This window comes from Castanea sativa, chromosome 8 (assembly GCF_040712315.1).
Source record: "Castanea sativa cultivar Marrone di Chiusa Pesio chromosome 8, ASM4071231v1".
Lineage (NCBI taxonomy): Eukaryota > Viridiplantae > Streptophyta > Magnoliopsida > Fagales > Fagaceae > Castanea > Castanea sativa.
The window spans coordinates 32,976,087-32,990,887 of NC_134020.1; the positions used below are offsets into that span (position 1 = coordinate 32,976,087).

At 37.6% G+C, this 14,801-nt stretch overlaps 1 protein-coding gene across 3 annotated transcripts; it reads right to left on the reverse strand.

The window, feature by feature from the left end:
• Positions 1-5,646: 5,646 nt before the first annotated feature.
• Positions 5,647-14,010, reverse strand: LOC142607778 (B3 domain-containing transcription repressor VAL1). Of its 3 annotated transcripts, none has more exons than XM_075779405.1 (14): positions 13,860-14,010; positions 13,686-13,743; positions 13,331-13,460; positions 12,202-12,283; positions 11,957-12,058; positions 10,852-11,456; positions 10,595-10,691; positions 10,284-10,458; positions 9,280-9,356; positions 8,742-9,164; positions 8,565-8,614; positions 7,203-7,316; positions 7,029-7,096; positions 5,647-6,575 (listed from the first exon to the last, which is right to left on the reverse strand). In XM_075779405.1, exons 2-14 carry the CDS (start codon positions 13,723-13,725, stop codon positions 5,824-5,826), a joined length of 2,715 nt encoding a protein of 904 aa, XP_075635520.1. In that variant the 5' UTR covers positions 13,726-13,743; positions 13,860-14,010; the 3' UTR covers positions 5,647-5,823. The 3 variants fall into 3 exon arrangements, with proteins under 3 accessions (XP_075635520.1, XP_075635519.1, XP_075635521.1); XM_075779404.1 differs by having other exon boundaries at positions 5,647-6,596; XM_075779406.1 differs by lacking the exons at positions 13,686-13,743; positions 13,860-14,010 and having other exon boundaries at positions 5,647-6,596; positions 12,188-12,283.
• Between the last annotated feature and the right edge of the window lie 791 nt (positions 14,011-14,801).

A 14,801-nucleotide genomic window follows, 5' to 3' on the forward strand; every position in this document is an offset into this window, starting at 1 on the left:
TTCCCACGTGGCCAAATTCTTCCTTGTTCCATACCTCTAAGTCACGTCTACAATACTCGAGGCAACTCTTCAAAATACCCTCTGTACCTACAAGCACCCCCTCTTCCCATGCAGCTTTGACAATCTCCTGACATCTGCTATCCTTCAGCCACATTGATTCAAATCTAAAAGTCTTCCTCCGTTTCTTTTTTCTCTTTTTTGGTACAAAATGAAGTGAGAGGAGCGAATGGTCTGATGCCGATGAAGAGAGATGGTGTAATTTGGCTATCGGGAACAAGTCCATCCACTCCTGATTAACCAACGCCCTATCAAGCCTTTCTTGGATTTGTGTGCCATCTAACCGCTGATACCACCAGGTATATTTTGGCCCTATGAATGCCACTTCTCAGAACCCACAATAATTTATGGTATCAATAAAATGCTCTATCTGCCTCCTTGGTCTAGCTCTTCCTCCTGCTTTCTCTGTGAGCCCATTAATTTCATTACAGTCGCCAATGGCAAGCCAAGGCAATGACGACGTACCCTTAAGAGATTTTATCTTAACCCATAACTCGGAACGTTTCGCTGTATCCAAGTTGCCATAAAACCCCCTAAGGTGCCATCTACCTCCAGCCCATCCATCTTATATTCATGCATCAATGTAATCCTATGAGTACGTTTTAATCTCCACTATGATACCTTCCCTCCATGGCAAAGCTAATCCGCCTTTACTTCCATCACTTGGGACAATTACACCATGCTTCAACTTGCACCGCTCCTTTACATTCTCCGTCCACTTCCTGTTCGACTTGGTCTCCATCAAGAAGACAATGTTGGGCTCTTCTCTATTTACCGCCTTTTCTAAGGCTTTAACTATCTGAAGGTTCCCAAGCCCCCGGCAGTTCCAGTTTAGGAGACTCATTGTTCTCACCGGGGTTGCCCAACAACCTCCGTCGTTTCTGCATCAAAGTTTTGTTCAGCCACCTTCTTTGTTTTTTCATGCATTTTTACATCCAATGGGTCTCTATTAAGATCCTTAGACTTTCTCTTCAAGCCTATTTCCACGCCCAATGGATCTATAATAGGTGATGGGCTTCGTATTGTCTTTCTCTTCCACGACTCCTCACTTAAGCCCATAGCCTCTTTATTTGGTTCAGCATCTCTTAACCCTTCTAATATAGCATTGGGCTTTATTTGTTTTTTTCCCTTACTTCCACCCTTATTGGGCTTGCTTTTATTTTTTCCTCCTATCAAGCCCATACCACCCCAGCCTACTTTAAAGTCAACTCCCTTAATCCTAAATGCGGTATTTGAACTTCCTTGCTTTCCAATCTGATCCTGCCCTTGATTCTCCCAAACCGGATCTTCCTCCATAACCTCAATGTCAACCAATTTATGATTTCCATCAAATCGATCTGCCATTAATTCAAGAGTAACAGCCTTTAAATTCGGGATCCTCGGCCCGTTACGGATAGCATCATCAATATCATTTAAGGTTTCCTTAAAATTTAGGATTTAGTTTCGTAATTTCCGTACCTCCACGTCATGCACATATCTGTCACCTGTCTCTTCAACCTCACCGCCGGTCACCCTTCCCATCGCCGCTGTCTCTGTTTCAGGTGTCAGATTTTTTGCACCTGACCTTGTGATATTAGCTCCTTCCCGATCCTCCATTAAAGTTTAACCCAGCTGCATTTCTTTGGAAGCCGTCGTTTGCGATGTCGTTCTTCGTGGCTGATCAAAACCCTGTACCTCAATGACTGATTTTTGCACATGGTTGAACGGAGGAGCTCTAATCCACGGTCCATATTGTTGTTCCTCACTCCGTAGCGAACCTCGACTGTTCAGCCACAGAATGCACTCCTTGTCATCGTGTGACACCATTCCACACCAGTAGCATATGTTCGGCAACCTTCATACATAAACACTGCCCAGCCCTCACTTGAGTGATCCCATGATATTTTCCTCCCCCTGCACAGCGGTTTTGTGATATCAACCTCTACTCTGACCCGTATAAAATTTCTACCTCTCATCTCTCCGAGGTCCTTTGGCCAGCTCACTGTTCCAATAGTTTCACCAATGCTGAGTGCCGCTTCCACCGTCAACAACTGGAAGGGAAGGTTATGAATCTGAATCCAAATGGTGGTTGTCTTGAAAACAATATCCTAGACCGGTACCGACCCATCGTATCGTTGCACCGCCACCAAATGCCTATCAAATGCCCAAGGTTGCCCCTGGATGACCTTCTCCGCATCCACCTCCATGTCAAACGCGATTAGTAGGACGTTCTCTTTTCCCTCGCATACCTTAAAATTCCCCCTAGTTCGCCATATCAGTCTAAAGGTCTTAGCCACCGCCTCAACATTAACATTCCTCCAGGTGAAAAATTTTGCAGCCAAAACAGCACCGATTTTCTTCTTGTCCTTCGTAAGATCAACCTTCGCCTCCTCCTCCTCTGTTAGCGAGAGGCTTCTCCACCTATTCGTTAAATCATCCATACCAAAATACTGTCCACCACCAAACAACCCAACACCGCTTTAGAAAATAAGAAAATAAGAAAACTATACTCTCCTAGTAACAATGTTACTAGAGAGACCTCATCGTCCTTCGTAGAGAAAGGGAACTCTCTACTACAATGGAGAGAGGTATAAGACACCACTCCCTAGCGAGAACTTTTGTCTTAACAAAATGTGTATTGGTATATATAACATTATAAAACTTAAATAAATAATCAATGTATGAGTGAGAGAGAGATAAGGTTGTGAAAAACTAAAATTTTGAAAAAGAAAACACTATAACAATAGATAAATGAAGGGACACTTGAAATGTTAATTTTATCCACTAAAAAGAAAATAAATTATTCAATTTTAAAAATTACTTGAAATTGGAAAGAAGAAAACGAAAAGTTGAAATCAATTTAGGTAGTTGAATAGTCAAATATATGTACCTAATGAATAATAATGTTTGTCCATGATTTTATTTAATTATTTTATATAAAAAATCATAAAATCATAAAGAGAAAAATGATTTAAAAAGAAAAATAAAAAGAGTATGATGTGGCTGATGAGATGACTCAACAGGAGCATAGCAATATTAAATGATACGTCTCAGCTTTTAAATATATATAGATATAGATATAGATTAGTCATCTCAATCAAGGGCGGAGCTAGGGGAGTCGAGGGGAGCACTTGCCCCCCTGACCTGCCAAAAAACAATTAGGCACTTAAGAGATATTCTAAGTGTAAAATAAATATGTCCAATTCAGCCACAAAAGACAAGGACATATTTACATGTAATAGCTATATATCTTTGTTTATTAATGAAAAGAATGATTGGTATAAGTGTAATCCTAATGTTGAAGAAGGAAGGGTGTTTATTTGATGTGCCATATGACTTATCTTTATTAGTAGATGACATAAAAGTCCTGCATTAGAATGATCGGCAGAATTGGAGATTATTTCAATTGTTGAAGTGTGTTGTGGGTTTGGGAGAAGGAAAAGAGAAAGTGATGAAGTGCAAGCTAGTATGGGTGGTTGGGAAAGTTATGAGATAAAATATCCATTGGAGCTTCAGCCTGTAGTGATGGGACTACACACTGTTGTGGGACCCAATTGTGCAAAAAAATTACAAAAATTGCCACTGAGTTAACATAACCCATAACTCGAAAATACGTTGGATATTTCTGAATTTGTTAACTCATATCTCAAAAAAGTGAAATTTGTTAACTGAGTGAACTGAGAGAAAATCATCCAAACAATGTCACTACCCGTGGGCCTCACGAATTTTGGGCTATGAGTTAACAAAACTGAGTTTTGTTAACTCAGTTCACCAAAATCCAAACAAGGCCCAACTCTTCGCCAACATTAGACGAAAAAGAATATCACGACCGAATGGAGGAATGAGAAAGACATGCAATAAGTACTGTGAGCATTTGCAATTTGTAAAGAAACAACTCATATCCCCAAGTCATGAAAAAACACAACAAAAAATATAATTTTTTCTATGTAAATTGTCGGGACACCTTTTGTCCTCTTCTTTTTTTAGTTCTTTCATGATATCTAGACATCTATGTATGTACTACGTGATTTATTTTAACTTGCCATCTTCCTTTTTGTTCTTTTTATATATAGATTGTAATTCTTTTGTAATTTGCTAACGAATACACTAAAACAAAAAACAATAACTTGAGGCTACCAATTGTGTAATTAGTTAGAAAACAATAGTCATAGTGTCATATTACTATATCGTAGAAGACTGTAGTTTGACAGACAAGAAGCCCTAAAAAGCAGAAACCTGGCTTAACCTTCTTGGACACATTGGTGTAGGCAATACCCCGGGTGCTAGTTGCCACGGATGGCTGTTTACCATTGTGACATGTTGTGGGTCAACCCAGACGGGCCTCTCTACTGCCTGATGGATGATATATGGTGCAGAATTCGGGCTAATGATCCCATGGTGTGCACCAGATGGAGCCTGCAAAGGGCAATCAATGTAACTATTTGGAACAAAAAAGGTGACCAGTGCTTATGGCGTTAGTTTGTGGAGACATATTAGGAGTGGTTGGATGAGTATTTCTAAACTAATTCTATATGATGTGGGGGATGGTACTCGAGTGAAGTTTTGGAAGCATGTATGGTGCGGAGATCGTACTTTCCAAGAGGCTTTTCCGGAGCTCTATTGTATTTGTAAAACAAAGGATTCTTCAGTAGCGGAGGTTATGTGTTGGTCTGGTGGGAGGATTCATTGGGATGCTAAATTTCGTCGCCCTCCACAAGATTGGGAACAAGAATCCTTTGATCGGTTTATGGATATGGTCTACTCTTCGACGGTAAGGGGATTGGGTCCGGATCGGTTGTGTTGGAAGCCAACAAGGAGTAGAGGTTTTGAGGTTAGAGGATTCTATCTTTCTTTCTACCCTCCTATCATCTTATCCTTCCCTTGGAAGTTGATTTGGAAATCGAAGGTTCCTCTAAGGGTAGCTTTCTTTTCATGGTCTGCTTCTTTAGGTAAGATTTTAACAACAGATAATCTTCGCAAACGACGCGTGATAGTTCTTGATTGGTGCTATATGTGTAAGAATTGTGGGGAGTCGGTGGATCATCTTCTTCTTCATTGCCCCATTGCTTGTGAGTTGTGGTCGTTGGTGTTTTACTTGTTTGGAATTCATTGGGTTATGCCTCAAAAGGTTATTGAGTTGTTTGAGTCTTGGCAAGGTAAGTTTGGAAGACATAGAAATATAGAGTTGTGGAGAATTGTGCCTCATTGCTTGTTATGGTGTATTTGGCGCGAAAGGAATGCGAGATGCTTTGAGGGTTGTGAACGCTCTATATTAGAGATTTAGTCTTTTTTCTTACACACTCTCCTCGATTGAAGTGTGATTTTTTGTCATTTTTCTTGTTCTTCCTTTCCTGTTTTACTTGATCGTTGTAATCTTGGTTTTTGATTTATGCCCCCATAGTACATTCCCAATGTACCCGGGTTGGCTGCTCTTCATTTTTTAATAAAAATTTGTCGTTACTTATCAAAAAAAAACTATTTGGAACATATTGGGTAACATGTACTAGTCTATTAATATTATGCCAGAAATGGCAAGCCTATATGTTTCAACTAGTCGTTTGCTACCCGAATAGGCTGAGTATGGACTGTGATGTACAAACTTGCTTGCTGGCAGAAAGAGAGAGACGAACAACTAATTATAAAGACTATTAGTTTAAAAAAAGAGATTACATTTGTAAATTGTGGAGAGAGATTTGTAACACCGCCTCATTAATATTAGAAAACAAACAAAACTATACTTTCAGAGAGAGAGGAATTAAAAAAAAAACTCTTTCATTGAAGATGGTTTCAATCTAAATTGGACTCATGATAACTTCCTCCATCACCTCTACTCTCATGCTCCCAAACCCCAGATGCAAGGCTCCCTTCATCAGACAAGCGTTTCTTGTTCTCTCCAGAAACTTGTGGCTGTATTCCGGAACCTAGACTACCCTGTTGATCACATGTAAAGCTTGTCATCCTTTGCTCTATATAATCCTCTAATGGAATGCTGGCTGCTTGAACAAGGCTCAAAAGGCTCATTCCTGGTACATCCAGATCCAGTTGCATGTCTTCACGATTGGGATGAGAATTCAGGTCTATTTGTCCATTGCTGGTCCCAGCCACCTCAGCTTTAATTCTACTCTGACTTGCTTCATTCTCCAGATGATTCGTTGGCACCTGTGCATCTTTGGGTTTGCCATTCATTTCTGACTTATTCCTAGGGTGCTTATGATCCTTCTGGGCAGTCTCTGCTTCACGTTCTGATTGGCGTTTCTTCTTGCGCAGCATTAGGGTTTTAAACCTGCGCTTTACAGTCATGCATACGTTACATGTGCAGGTGGGGTGGTGCTTGCCCTTCCCACTTGGGGGCTGGATGCACACAATACAACTGCAACCAGGGCGGTGTCGGGGATGTTTGGTGGTGGCTCCAACCGATGGCTCAACTGAATCCCCCACATTGTCTCCCAGAACTGCAGCACTAGCCAAAGCATCCAAGCCAGAAGGCTCACGTTCTTGAGCTGACTTATGGCTTCCCACAATTCTTCGCTTCTTGAAATCTGGGGAAGATATAGAGGGGGCTGAAATGAATCAGGAAATATTTTGAAACTCTGTTGAGGATAAAGATCATAAATTTTGAATGATGTTAACAGTGACCCCGTGACCAATTCCTGGATTTATCATAGGACTGACTTCATCACTTACAACAAACATGTGTGTCTTTGTATGGACTAAAAGTATATTGTCCATCTATTTATCTCAACATTTATCTAAAACACATATGGATGAAGTCTGGTCCATTACAAATTTTCAAATCCATATATCCACAGAGTCAAAACTGAAACACCTATTTTAATAGAAACATCAAGATACTGTACATGCGAACACCATTTTTATAAATGTATTACGTCTTAAGGATTTTATTATATATAGTTTTATTACTATAACCATTTTGTAAAGTACTGCAACACAAATTTCATTAGTAAGAAGAAAAATAAAGGCCAATGTCATACCTTTGCTTGCTCTCAAAAGATTCTCCAATTCCTTTTGACTGATCTCCTCCGGAACAGAACAGGAACACCTATGAGAACATCACAAACCATAAGAGTATAAATTATACAAGACAAACTTTCGTCTGAAGAAAGATCTTCAAAGGGAGAAAACAGAATCTTCGAATAATGTTAGACCTGCTTGAATCCCATTCATTTTCTGAACATGTCCATTTTGGAGGGAGAAGAACTTCCACAGGCAACCTTCGCCATTTGGAGCAATCATCACACTGAGCCCATTGTTCCTGGCCCCTAGATGAAAGTACTCAGCATATTCAGCATAAGATATAAATATCTAACACTTGATTAAATGCACATATTATTTGGCATGCATGCAGTGATCTGAAAATGAATTAGAGGTTGGATCTTCTGGTCTCTACAGTATATTGTCCACTGTGAGTTCTAAATTCATCATATTTGTGCAAATTCTAATATAATATCAAAGGGATAAGGGTCAGGAAAAAGAAGGGGGGGGGGGGGGGGGTGGTCCTCGGACTTCCCCCTTGTATATTTGTCCCTGAATGAGGGCTTATTTGCCTGCATGGCAAGTTTCCACACCATTGAATCACTTATTCAATTGTTTTTTCGGTAAGTTAATGCATTGAGTCACACCTTTGCCGTTCAACATTTGGTAATATAATAATATTTATTTGGAGAAGATGCGGCCAAAATATTAGTTCATACAATGAACTCTAGGAAACATACAAAATCGGTGCAAATAAGGGCCATTTTGATATAGTATTTAAATATAATTTTTTGTTTTGCAGTCCATAAAATGGTAGGTCCCACACTTGAATTTATTGTTTAGCTAATATTTTCTAAATACAATTTTCAAAAAATTATATCCTATTTTCCTAGTTTCCTAGTTTAGAACAGGATTTTGAAAAAGGCTAAAGGGGTGTTTTCGGGATACAGAAAATGTTTTTAATGACATAGTTTTAAATAAATTGAAAACAATGAGCCCCACATATTTGTCCAAACTCTTTTATCTCTTAAATTAAGGAGTTTATCTTTATCACAAAAGAATTCTCACACTTCAAATTTAAAACTTATCATTTTTTTCTTTTTAAGTGATCTATGAATTCTACGCGTTTTTGTAATTTTTTTATTTATATCTCAAAAATAGAAATGGTCTCCCAAACAATTATTTTTTGTTTTTAGTATTTTGAAATTTGTTTTTAAAAGTAAGAGTCAAACAAGTATAATATAAAATTTATTATCTGAATATTAGTTTCAAGTTCAATTTTTTTAAAATTGTTTTTATACTATTTTGATTTTTGAAAACAAAAACAAATATTCTCCAACTAATCAGGCCCTAGCATTTCAAACAAAGTATCTATCAAAAACAAACATTTCAAACAAAGTAACAAACTGAAAAAGAAAGAATGAAATAGCAGGTAGAAAACTAGCCCAAAAAAAAAATGCCACTAACCCCGCAGAGCTAGGTTACTTCACCAATACAAAATGATAACTAATAAGATATATTACACATGCCCTTACCTAGATGGCCGAGCAGTGAATATAGTCCTTTTTCCAAAAACAGGAGGTTCCTGAACAGGAAGGAATCAACGCTTATTTCAATTACATCCAGAGAATATGCTGGAACCTGAGGTCCCACGCTTTAAACCCATAAGATATTCATTACTGAGTCAATAGTAACAATCATGATATACTTACATCATATTCCTCAAATTCATGGTCCTCAATAGTAACAACGCTAGGCTTGACACTTGGAGGTGGACGAAGCAAGTCCTGTGCTTCTTCCCATGTAAGTCTCAGCTCCAAAGCCTCTTCACTATTCATTAGCAGTCTCTTACTTTTAGCGCCAATATTTCTAGTCCTCTTCTTCTCTGAAATTGGCATTGGTTGCTGCAGAGAATCTTCATTTGTCCCGAGTCCATGGCTATCACTTGTATGCAACCTGATATCCCCATCCCCTGAATGCAAATTTTCAGATAGGATTAGGTGAGGTTCTGTGCTTCCCTTCATTGTTTGAAAAAGCCCAGAGTAACCGTTTCCTGAAGGCAGATTCTCAATAACACCAGAGAAGGAGGTTTCCCCAGATGGTGTGCCATTAGGAAGGGCAGATGTGTGCGCATCCTGTGAATTTCACAATTTTATAAAAGTAATTATATCAGTTTCCAAGACCCAAAAAAAAAAATTAAGATTTGATCTGAAAGCAAACAGGACGAAGATGGTGGAGTGAAATACATACCTGTGCATCAACAGTGTTTGACGCCCTTCGAAACCCCATCACAAGTTTGCCTCCGGGATCTATCCGACTAAATGTTACTGCATTAAAACAGAGAAAAATGGTGAAACAAAACATAACATATTATACATTAACTTCCAATTTTTCGATTAAAAGAAGTACAAAAATGTGATAAAACTAGAACAAGAACTTCTACAAATGCACCAAAATCTCTTGATCATCAAGCCAAGAGCTGAGACATGAATGTGAAGACGTACTTAGTCCTGAAAGAAATCACATTACATATCTCACCAAATACCATTGTACAGAGCCATATACCAATGACAGGAGGCTATATAGATGCATTGAATTCCCTTCAAAAATAATTTAAAGGTGTACAACTAAGAAAAAATCTAGATTCCCATTATTCCACAATAAATAATCACTAGGGGCAGAGCTAGGTTAAGCTGGTCCATAGTCCTTAAAACATTTAACTTGTTTTGCTGCCTTAGCAACTTATGTAAAATCTTTAAAATTTCAGATCCCCCCACCATCCTTTTAATAACTTTTAGGGATATGTTGGAACTACATGGAAACAGTGTCATACATGACACTAACCACTGAAATATCACAAAAGGGGAGCATTAACAAGCAATATTCCAATGGATATGATATCAACAAAGCTGACTGAAGAACACTCTAGTCAGACTCTAATATAAAAAACAAGAGAAGTAACAACTACACAGTATCAATAGATGGGATTGTAAATATAAATCAAACTAGTAATAACATCCCATGAGAAGGATTACAAAAACTAAATTGTATACGAACGCTAGCATGGCTCAAACGTTTTCCTCTTCATGCCAAACAATGTTCAGAAGGTTTTCCATAACATACTGCTATGGAGCGTCTCACAAATCAGTCCATAACTTAAAATACAATTTACAGAATACAATAATCATAACAAACATGTATAGAAAATCCATGAATAAATATGAACCTCTATACCAGAATATAATGAAGCATACCAGTGTCACCCGCTCGTAATTGCATAGACTGTATGCAAGGGGTAACACCCTCTAAAACATACATCCTGCTGTTGTTATTGGGCCAAAATCTGAACTGAAACGTCCACTCATTCCCCTTCACATCTTGAATCCTTAAAGGCAAGCCTTCTGATTGAGAAATAGGAGGAAAATATGCCTGCATTGACTTTCAGCTTACACATGCCCCGGGAAAAGAAAGAAAGAAATGCAAGAAAAAGAAAAGGAAAAAAGAGAGAGAAGAGAGAACCAAACAACCAATTCGACCATATTAGAAAATGAACGTCTAAACCTACCTCAGCACATGCTTTTGGGAGAACCAAACGACCAATTCGACCAGCATCACTGGCACTCAGCACTTTCTCAAACAATGGCACAATAGTGGAATTCAAACTTTAAAATATAACAAAGTTAAGGGAAGCACTATGTGTGAATCACTGGATAAACAATACTATATATAAAATTATTAACGAAGTTATTACTTTATCATGGAGAATAAAAATAATAATAAACAAAACCCAAGAAAACAGAAATGTGACAAAATCAGGGATACTCTCCAGATAATTTCTCCAGCTCTTGGTCAGTAATCCTCGGCCAGTATCGAGGAAGTAATTGATTCTTCCCCCTCCCTTCAGCAGGTGGCCTAGCAATTCGCATCTGAACCACCCCCTTATTTGTCTCTGAACTTGCACTGAGGCCACTTTTTAGGGGTTTGGGCAATATAGGGCGAGATCTTTGCCCTTTTTGTAAGGGAGAATGTGTTTTGCTCTGCTCATCTAAAGGTCCACCAGAAAATGGTATCATGAAATTTGGAGTTCCCAAGGTCATACTCAAAGACGGCTGAGTTAACGACTCATGCATATCTTTACCCTCTAACAATTGTCTACTACTGTCTGACTTGGCAAATGTTACCGATCCAACAGATGGTTGAGTCACATTAGAAAAGCCTGTGCCAACTTGAGATGCATTTGCTTCTCCAGTCTGAGATTGAGGCAAAAGGTTTGGTGCATTATCCTCGGCGATTCTGCACAATTGCATAAGTTTTCCCTCATTGACACTCTCACTGACCAAATTTTTCTCAAAAGGACTGGATAATGAATCACCAGCATTATTCAATGTAAATGAACCAAATCCATTAGGAATTTCACCCCTCCAGATCTGCATAAAAAGAATAATAAAAGTCTGTGTCAAGCATGTAGTCTGGCAGTCATATAATCTACTTATTGACACTGAAAGCACTGCATGTGACCACCCCATACATCCAAAATGTTGGTCAAAAGAGATGGTGGATAGCATCCTCAACAAATAATATATTTAGCCAAACATCAATTTAAAAAGAAGTTCAAAAAAGGAAGCAAAAAGCCCTTCCCATGATCATTTTAAGCAAATCATTTATGACTGATGAGATCCTGCATCCATTTCTGTGAAAGGGAGGAAGAGAAAGTGGGGAGCAAGAATGAAGAGTAGTATGACCAAATTACAAACATTGTCAGACTTCCAACAATGTACATGCATACACACCCCCCAAAAAGCTTGACCAGGGATGAATTAGACTGCAAACAAATGCTTAACCCATATATAACATAACTGAATGAGCTAAAATACAGTGATTGCAACGTTTCAACAATTATATAACCTAATATATTGGTAAATCTTACCGAATAAAGTCCAGAGCTCTTTGCACAGCTAATACACCCTACACCCCCAAAATCCAGGTACTCATACAAACGCTTAGACATTATGCATCCACAGTGGATACGCTGTCATTTAAAAAGCTCAATTAAAATAAAAATAAAAAAGAAGAAGAAGGAAATAAAGAAAAAAGGAAGGAAAATCTTGAAACAGGGGGAGAAAAGAGGAAGAAAATAAGAAGGGGGAAAAAAACACACCACTTTAAGTTTACCTTGTTGCATAAACTGCATTCCCTCCAACCCGTTTCCTCCAGGTGGAATTTATCACAGAAAAGCAAATCCTCAAAGAAAGATCTAAGTAAAGACATTGCCACATCAAGAATAAGCCAAACAGGACATTGTGAATCCAAAATGATGAAAGTAAATAAACAAATAGAATGATATGACATGCTTTATCAATTATCTTTATGGCATAAGCTAGAAATTGTTGTAGAGACCATCTGAAGTTCTGTTATCATGAAAATTAGTGGAGGAATTTTCAAAGCATAATTTAAAATTTCCAGTTCATTCCATGAACAAAGAGAAAGAATTTATATTTCTTACAAGCAGAAGTGGAAGCAACATAACAAAAGTTGAACAAAAATCAAATAGGATAACCGATAACTTGAACATATAAATGCATGAGTTTGCCCATCCCCAGGGACATTTGAATCACTTGATAACTATTAATGTATTAAATTAAACAAAGGATAATTGTGTTAATTAGATAAATAATCCGGATAATAGTAATTTTCAAAGGTTTTCAAGAATCCAGTACACAGAAAATCCAGGCCTCTTTAATGTAGTTAATAGCCTTAACTAAATTCAGTACCTAGTCGTATCGGAACATATAAATTGCATAACATGATAGCCATTGTGAACCATGCATACGTTCAATAGGCTGTGATTTCAGATTTCTCTTTTTTATTTCCAATTTCCCCATTCACGAAATTATAATTTCAGGGATAAAAATGAAAATTTGAGCGTCAACTATAGTCTATGTTAGCAGAGATACTTAGTTTAGTTAATATTATCGTAAGAATAGTTTCTCTTATCTAATTATAGCTTTTCTAACAGCAATGCCACCAATTTTTGCGTTTTAGAAATTCACATTCTAAGCTAGACAATTCAACAAACACAAAAATTTCAACTTTAACACAAATAAAATAGCTTCAAAAGCAGCCCATTAAGTCAAACCCCCAATACAAGGAAAAAAAAAATACCCAATAACAAAAATTCAATTCAACACCATTCTTAAACCCAAACTACCCTTTGCAAAATCAAATCAAGCCCAATAATGTGTGATAAATGAAATTGCATTGGATTCCCAGAGCAAAAGGCTATGAATAAAAGGAAAATTACCCGCACTTGTGGCAAAGATCGGCGAATCCACCGGATCGTAAAGGCCAGCCTCTCTTCCATTCGTGCGTATTGGTCGCTTTACACGAAGCATTCATGCAAATCTTGGACCCCATTAACCCAAAATCGAAGTCTGTCAAGCAAAGCAAGACACAAATCGAAATCAAAACCCTAAAACCCCTTTTGATAAAAATCGAAAATTTAATCACAAAATCATCATTAGAGACGGCACACACATAACACACGTACGGAGACAGACAAAGACACAGAAACACGCATACACATACGTTTGAGATTCGACAATGATTAAGGAAATATATACTAACAACTATGAAAATAAAACATTAAAAGAACCAACCTTGTCCCAAATCTTTAGGCCCCAATCTAGAATTGGTCATTCAAGCAAACAAACAAACCTAAGAAAAAAAAAGAACATGTTTGTTATAGACTTTAATTTAAGAACCCAAAAAGTACTAAATAAATAAATATTTGTTTTTTTTACTAATAATCAAAGTTGAGGGTGAAGAAGAACCAGAAACAGACTGAAGTGGATTGAGATTGGCGGTGGTTCATGGAGAGTGAGAGAAAGCGTTACGGCGGTAGTGGGGCTGTGTGTGTGGGTAAGACCAAGAAAGCGTGTGTTTTTAGAGAGAGAGAGAGAGAAAAGATGAGAGAGAGTGCATGCAAAGCAACAGATGCATAAAATGCATGCACGACACTTGAAGACACGCCGCTTAACAAAGTCGTCTCTCTCTCTCTCTCTTTCTCTCTCTCTCCTCCTATTACTTTAAAAATATATATATTTTTAATAATCATACCATTCTCTCGAAATACAATAAACACATAATAATAAATCATACTAATGGATAATTTTAAGTTATGGCTTACGCTTCTAATTAGCGTATTTTATTGTCAAATTAAAATATCAATTAATTTTTTTGGTATATATAAGAATCAAACTCAGTCTTTTTTTGACAACGATAAATTTTATCAATTGAGTTAACTGAAACTTACCACACTAATTGTACATAATGTATGATATTAAAAACTTTCATTAGTTTTGTAAGATGGAGGAATACAAGGTTATTGTATAGTGTATATAGTATTATTTGGAGTAATTTTTGTATACTCTCTACGGTCCATTTAATTCTTATTAGGTCAGTTGATACGATGGCCTGGTGGTTTTGTGGGGGTGCGTGACCTGTCTATTGGATTTTAGGGGGAGGGGGTCTACTGTGGTGGCCTGCGGTCCAATTGAGTTCGCATGAGTTTTGTCTCCATTGGGACACGTGTACTGTGTAACGTGGGGGAAAAGGCAAAAAAAAAAAAAATTGTGATATGGGTCTTTTTTTTTTTTTTGATAGGTGATATGGGTTTATTTTAATCCATAGAGATTAGAGAGAGAAGATGCGAAGGTACAGTGATCTGTGGCCTGTGGGTGGGTCTGTTACTTACAATAATACAACGTGAAATT